This window comes from Ptychodera flava, chromosome 15 (genome assembly GCF_041260155.1).
Source record: "Ptychodera flava strain L36383 chromosome 15, AS_Pfla_20210202, whole genome shotgun sequence".
Lineage (NCBI taxonomy): Eukaryota > Metazoa > Hemichordata > Enteropneusta > Ptychoderidae > Ptychodera > Ptychodera flava.
Window position 1 is genome coordinate 12,273,423 of NC_091942.1, and position 7,578 is coordinate 12,281,000.

At 37.9% G+C, this 7,578-nt stretch overlaps 1 protein-coding gene across 1 annotated transcript; it reads left to right on the top strand.

Annotated features, from left to right (window-relative positions):
• The first annotated feature begins 30 nt into the window (after positions 1-30).
• LOC139151173 (aminoacyl tRNA synthase complex-interacting multifunctional protein 2-like) lies at positions 31-4,046 on the top strand. Its single transcript, XM_070723767.1, has 4 exons — positions 31-214; positions 1,170-1,319; positions 1,977-2,202; positions 3,245-4,046. Exons 1-4 carry the CDS (start codon positions 65-67, stop codon positions 3,637-3,639), a joined length of 921 nt encoding a protein of 306 aa, XP_070579868.1. The 5' UTR covers positions 31-64; the 3' UTR covers positions 3,640-4,046.
• Positions 4,047-7,578: the final 3,532 nt, after the last annotated feature.

The following is a 7,578-nucleotide window of genomic DNA, read 5'->3' on the forward strand; positions in this document are numbered from 1 at the left end:
GACTACGAGTACGAGTGCGTGTAGCTGAGAACCCACAATCGCAGCTGCATCTGGTATTTTCAAGATGAATAACATCGGGATGTATCCGTTGAAGCCGGTGTATGATAAGAATATTGAACTCCAAATCCCAAAATGCATATACGAAATGTCAAACCTCCATCGAGATAATCGTAGCACTGGATTAACCCCACCAGATACCGGCTCAGTTGATCAGGTAAGACTCGGTTGGCCGTCATACTCTACAGCATGCATGATTTGCAGGCTCATCTGCAGACGCACATATGGACGAAGACAAAATACTTTACATTCTGTCCTTGAAACGGAATCAGTGAGAGAGCCTTGAATGTCAGCCGGATGATGACTGGCTTTCCGTAAATGTTTCCTTTTATTCATGATACCGTCCTACTACTGTACCTCCATGTTCGCACAATGCGTGTGACATGGGCACCGGTATATCACTACGTACGTCATGTACGTCCATGCTGATCGGAAGCCAAGACCTCAATATAGAACCGTTGTACTCACAAGGCAAACCTTTGCGCTGTGCAGGGTACCGGGTGGCAGTTCTCTATGGCTGCATTCGCATTCATACCGGGGTTAGGGGTGGCATGGAGGAACCACGATTGAAATCTTATTTCGTTTTAGACGCCCGTCATGTACCCTAAAAACACTTAAAATTAAATTCCCTCCCCTTGGCCCTCTATGTCATCAAAATATTAAGCCACGCAGGACATAAAATCTACATAAAAATGGTGACAGTTACCGGCTGTTAATTAAATGCTCCGAGCTGGTTTCAGCCAGTTACCACCAAAACAAATATTATTTATCGAATTGCAACACTATATGGTTGAAAAGAGAGGGGCTAGATATATGTCTGGTGATTGCAAGATGCATGAATCATATTACTACTTTTTATTTGAAGTAGTTTGTGTTATAAGGCTCTGTGTTTGCCATTGAACATTATAATTTCCGACAAGGACAGTCAGTATACTTGATATATATATATATATATATATATATATATATATATATATATATATATATATATATATATATATATATATATATATATACTACTTATTTCATTGTCGATTTAGTCGTTTGAACTAAGTAATTAAATCCATGTCACCAATTACCACCTTTTTGAAACCGCTTCCCGATCTATTTAGGATGACCCACTTATGGCTCTTGAAAGGAGACAAGAACGCATACTGCAGAAATTAGAGAGACTGAAGTCTGAAGTGGAATCGCTATCACAAAAATCTCAAGAGAGAGCGTCTTCTGTTTCACAGGCACCATCTGGAAGTACAATAACATTGGTATGTTATGTATTTCTTTTTGAGGTTTTGTCCATCATTGTAGTTGTAATTTCCCAGTATAAAATTTGTTTATTACAGAGTGTTTGCACTTTGATTTTAGTGTGATAATCATCCAGTATTTTGGAATCTGTACATTCAGTGTAACATTTAAAAATTGTTACATTATGAAGAAATTTATGTTTCCTGTGCCTCAGTGAATCTTGTGTTTGAAACCAACTGACTCTAAACTTTTCACTTTCAAAAAAGTTTTTGCCAATTTTGTGTGTGTGTTTTATTTTTTGGAGAGATGACACCAAGCCAGAAGAGTTCCCAACTGACCTACCCTTTATTACAGAATGATATGTTCCAGGAAACACCATCTCTCATCACCAGCGTCCTATAATTGATGAAAAGGAACATGTAGTTGTCCATAGGAAAGCTAATAACAAAGACCTGTCTAGACATCTTGTGTGTGAATCAATGGTAAACTTGACAGTTGCAACATGCAATTTCTCGTCGAAAGTGATTGCCTCAGCAATCAAACACCATGGCTAGATGAAGATGTCATTGTAATGCTGTTGCCAAATATATACCACATCATAAACCCCAGAAAAATGAGACAATATATCGACTGCCACATCAAGGAACTGCTCACTTTTATTTTCTGTTGCTTAACAGGGAGATGGCCTTCATGATGTTGTAATTAATGCCGATCCTGAGAAACCGCCGCTCAGTTTATTTGTACTGCATCAGTTACTGATCCCCAGAGCGCGTACCTGTACATCAGTGCATGTGCATTCATCAGTCGACAATGTTAGCAACAAGCTAAAGAAATGCTTACTAGATGGCTCACCAACAGACAGAGGCAATGCGCAACTAGCTTTTACCCTCATTTGGAAAAATGGTAAGTATTTTTCCAAGCAAATTTGTTCATGCACAAGATAATAGGCTGGGGCATGTATGAGTATATGTATATGTAATTATGTTTGTGTATATGTGCGCGTCCTCTTCAGACTTGCTGTGTGCTATTGCAATATGTTAATGTTTTCTATCACAAATGTGTACTTTTATTTTGACAAGTTGAGTTACGTGTGTTTGTATGCATGTTATTCCTTATGATGAAGAGCAAACATTTACTTTAAAATACGCCAGAAAATAATGTTTCAAGGTAGAATGCACCTCGGGGACAGATATTCAGACTAACACTTTTACAATATCCTTTTGGCCTACCAGCTGTAGGGGCTCATTTTGAAGTTTATGGAGTAAATAAAGTTTTTAGTAGTTTTGTGAAAATTGGGAAAATATTTCCTGCAAAGATAACACAGGGATGGCAGCCATTTTGAATTTTAAATATTAGTAAACACTGAGTAATTTGTTTCTCTAATATCAAAAATTGCATGGTGACCGTCTATTGAAAGAGAATGCGTTAATGTTTGCTTGAGGAGCGTTTGAGCAAAGTTTATGTCTTTCATTTTCAAGTTGAAAATTATCTTAATATATTCTGTGGTAATGTAGTAGTGAGGTCAAATCTTGGCAATAACTGTGGTAAGTAGCATAACATTCAAATGGACAGCACAACAACTATATCATATTGTTGCCAACATTTCCTATGTAACTTCTATTCAATGGTTGTCCTCTGTAAACAATGCAAGGAATGTAAGGTTATTAATATCAATATCTAATACAAATAGATATGATTAGCTTCCAGTGTTCAGCAGAACTCTGAGCTAAAAGACCCATATCAAACTTCATCTGTCTACTGTCTATTTGATGGTGGTTTTCTGTAAACAATTCAGAATATGTAAAGTAATAAATATCAATACCTAAACATCTAAAAACATAGTTATTATTAGTTTCCACTTTTTTGCTGAACTGCAAAGCATAAAGCCTGTTCTCATACTTTCATCTGTCAGCTTTTGTTTTAATCCAAAATATTTTAACTGCAGTGTCTCATGGACCGGAGATGAATGTATCACCGATATCTCAGACGCCGATTCAAGGGGAAGCCAATATTGCTCGTTATTTTGCCCGTCTACTAGACCCATCCTACGAATGCAACGCCGAGCTAGCATCTCACATTGACATGTGGCTAGACCTGGCATCCCATTCACTTTGTAGAGGTTCATCCAAGGAGAAAGCTGCAGCAATGAGAGCCCTCAACTCTCATCTGGGTAAAAACAAATGGTTGGTCGGGTCTTCGCTGTCGTTGGCTGACGTGGTGACGTGGTCCGCCGTCTACCAGGCTGATCAAGCTAGTGCAGCGTCCAATAATGTGAAAAAGTGGCTACATGCGTGTGAAGACCATTCAGCCTTTCAGCATGCCAAGACTTTAATTGATTAAATTGATCATGGTAACATTACACATGGCAAGTTCATGTCTTTTCACAATATGGAACCACAAAATTATGAAATTGATGAAAAGAAATTTTACCCAATAGAGAAACTGTTATAAAATTAACAACATTATCAAAATGACCCCTCTTTCATTTGTCATGATCTTTTCTAACTTAAAATACAAAGCCTGGAGACTTGGCTGAATGTGCAGAGTTTCATTGAAGGGAACTTTATAAAATAAGATAGGCCCCATCCCTCTCCAACTCTACTCCAGAGGGACTGAAAATACTTAGGCTTGCCAGAAACAGTTTTACTGCCGAAAAAATCGAGATATTTTTGCCAAAATTTGTAACAGCTCATGAAATGTGAGAATATTGAAAATAAATACAGGGTTTTACTGGTAAATAAAAACAAATGATACCCTTGTATAAATTGTCTGAACTCTTTATTTCATTACAAGTATTACATGTGCAGACGCTAGTACAGTGATATTGCAGGGTCCATCAAGCAATGCATTAATATATGACTTATGATAAATAACGCCATTCAAAATGTTTTCATACATAATAGTCATTAAATCAATGTATTGCTCGCTGGACCATATGGTAATAAATACTGTTATGGGCTGTGGATAATAAAACCTGCGCAAGGTTAACGCAACTAATTGTGTTTGGACTCAACCCTCCTCCCCTGGTTTGGAAGCGCGAAAATCCAACCAAGCCTCATTCTGTATCAATATACCAACAATTTATAATTATGTCGCTATGAAATCACTCATATGCTAACCCCTGTAAAATAAATCTTTGTTCAGCGCCAACTCAACAATGGCACAACCAATAGAATGAAATCAAACTCTGTATCCAAAATGATTGTCACATTATTTTATCAGTGCACTTAACCACATGTATGTCAAAAGAATGCTGGTGCAGCGCCGGTGCCACGCTGGCCTGGTACACGCAAAACAATATAGTGTGATATTGTGCGATACATAAAAATGTCTAGGGAGATTGCGCGATATGAAAACATGTAGTGCAATTTTTGCACACGGTAATCGAAATACTGCCAACCCCCTGCCCCTCCCCCAAACACAGAAGTTGCGTTGACTGTGTGTGCGTTTTAATCATCCACGGCCCCTTTCATCTTCTTACAAAACCTTCTTATGGGGTGAGCCAACTAATATTTGGCAGTCTTCCAGGAGAAAGCCAAAAAAGACAAACGTTTGTTTCTGAAGATGTTTCACAGTTTCAGTTTGAACCACAGATATTGCATGTTTAACTGTTCAGAAATGCTCAGCGCTTTAGTCTAGCAGTACACACCTGTACCAAACTTGTTAAATTTTGATCAAGTCTTAGGATGATCTAAACTTTGAAGCATTATTATGGTGCATGTCATAATTACCGCTGTGAACTAACATTACAGTAATTTAGGATTTTCCTATCACTTTTATCAGCTCAAAAACAAAGTCTCTGAGGGTACAGTGATTTTTTGTACAACAGCCAGGATGGCAAATTTTTTTTGCCCAGGTACAGTATTTCTGCAACACAGTCTGATGGCTGTGCATCCATTATTATTCACACAGTCATGGTAGCAATCACATTTCACTATCTTCTTGTCCGAGGAAATGGGTGATTTGATTATATGCCATCTAATGCACTTTACACAATTATGCAGTCAATTAATCACTCAAGATTTCCTTAAGCTTCATTTGGCTAAAAGTCTCGATACATTTCCCAGTATTTTAGTTCTTCTGCAAAGTAACGTTTCCTGTTCTACTCCCAAAATAATACTGAAAAACATATTGTCCAACAAGCAATATACTTACAATATTTCTAAAGCCGATTTGAACTGTGAATCCTTTTCCACCTATGCTGCCATTGCCCAAGGCAGCGAGTGTTATATGTTGTATATGGTTGTGAAGTACACAAGAGACCCATCCCATCTCTCATTTACCCAACTTCCTTACCTTTTTTGTGTCATCGATGTGATGTTGTTGATATCTCACTCAATAATAGAGGCATTGCACACATCTGAGGGGATGATTCAGCCACTGATGCAGGACACATTTTACATTGTTGTGATGTACCCGGTAAAATCACGTTCATTCCCATCCTCATCCCAGTCACTGCATCAATTCAGATTTGAACCCATGATATTTAGTTGAGAGATAATTTACTACAGATCCAAACGAGATCAAATAGGATCATGCAAATTGTAAGTCTCTGAAAGAGATTTAAATATACCAAAATTTGAGCTCTGCATGTACACAGGCTATTAGCGCCCTCAGTGGCAGCAACTGTTGAAACGGGGCATGCACAAGAAGCTTATAATCCGGCTGGGCGACTGTTAATTGGATGTTCAACAGGGCGGTTTTTAGCTCATATTTGGTTTTATATATAAATACCAAAAAGAGCTTATATGATGAGTCGGTGGCGTCTGTATATTTGTGGGTATGTATGTGCGGATGTATGTCCGTCACACACAAAGGCTCCCATACCGCCAAAGCTACCGTCTCAGTATTTGGTGTACAGGTAGATGTAGGGGTTGAGATGTGAATTTGTTCAAATGATCACGTCAGTGTCAAAAATGTGCAAATGAGGTAAGAAAAAGGGAAATCCTGCAAATGTGCAGGAGTGGTGGCAGTGAACTGAATCAGCCGACAAGAGGATTTTGACCTTTAACCTATTTGTATGCAGGGTACCTATTATGTTTGGGAGGGTAGCAGTAACTGAAACAGCTTATTGGTCATTTCCTGTCATTGTTTATGACCTGTGACATATTAACAGATCTGCTGAAACCATGGATGTCTATTTTTGTACATCCATGGTTGAAAGATTCTCTGCTATGCATGTTGCTAAAGTTGACCTTCAGTACCTAAAGTTTCAGATCTTATTTACTTTTGTCATTCTTAATTTTCTGGTTTAAATATTTCTTGTTGTTTTTCTGGTTGTACTGTGCAGAAATTGTCATAACATCAACGTATAATTTTCCTGCACTGAACAGATAGAAATAACACTTATTGTTGATCTTTGGTATGTACCAATTCTGATCAAATTTGAGCGACACCGTATAATTGCGGTATTTTTTACAATTTACAAACTGCTGGCCCAATTGCTATGTTATTTGGTGTATATGTGCAAACAGATTTTGTTAGTCAGATGTTGTAGTGTTTTCTCATTGTCTATATGATGATGAGAAATCCATACTTGCCTCCAGTAATCATGCCATAGTTTTTCAGGTTGTCCAAGTTTTGACATTCCATATTTTATGTTCATTCATAAAACATCAATACAGGCCTTTAAATGAAATTTTGCAGGTGTGTATGTGGTAGCAATTTCATCTGTGAATTTTCTCCGTAACTGCACATCAGATTACTTTTGAAATTTGGTTGGTTCACGCTTGGTTCAAAAGGGGGACTTTGGCCCACCCTTTGAACCAAGGTTGGGCAATTTACTCACCTTTTCCTTAACCATCTCTCTCTAAAAAACAATTCCTTGAATTACTGTAAATTATGGATTCCTGATTCCTTGGGATCATGTTTTAGTTTTCTTGAAGTACGGAATTTTCTAGAGCTGGTCGTCATTTTTTCGAAAAACTCATCTTCTATGACACCATTTGTCTGACAGCTTTCAAAGTTGGTACATTGGTTCCTAGGAAACTTGAACAGCTGCTTGGTAAATTGCTTTGACAGCAAAGGGCGTTTTTTCAGACAGGGACCCCCTCAAGACTATGGTAGATAGGGTACTCTAGTTTGCCAACCTAAATAAGATGTTTGGCCTTGCCCTTGGTGATGCTTAATATTTTGCGCAAAGATTCTGATCAAAGACTTTCACTATTCAGATTCAGGCAAACTATCAAATCAGCAAGCAGTACAAGTATTTCTATGTTGTTGTTTTTTTCTTTAGGGTGAAGAGAAGAGACTAAACAAATTTCTACCAATGCTTTCAGC

What these genes read in the sequence shown, in the direction of transcription:
- LOC139151173 (XM_070723767.1), top strand. Translation starts at nt 65, where the DNA reads ATGAATAACATCGGGATGTATCCGTTGAAGCCGGTGTATGATAAGAAT. An exon ending in CTGGAAGTACAATAACATTG is followed by an intron (nt 1,320 to 1,976) that starts GTATGTTATGTA and finishes GTTGCTTAACAG; the next exon opens with GGAGATGGCCTTCATGATGT. An exon ending in TACCCTCATTTGGAAAAATG is followed by an intron (nt 2,203 to 3,244) that starts GTAAGTATTTTT and finishes TTTTAACTGCAG; the next exon opens with TGTCTCATGGACCGGAGATG.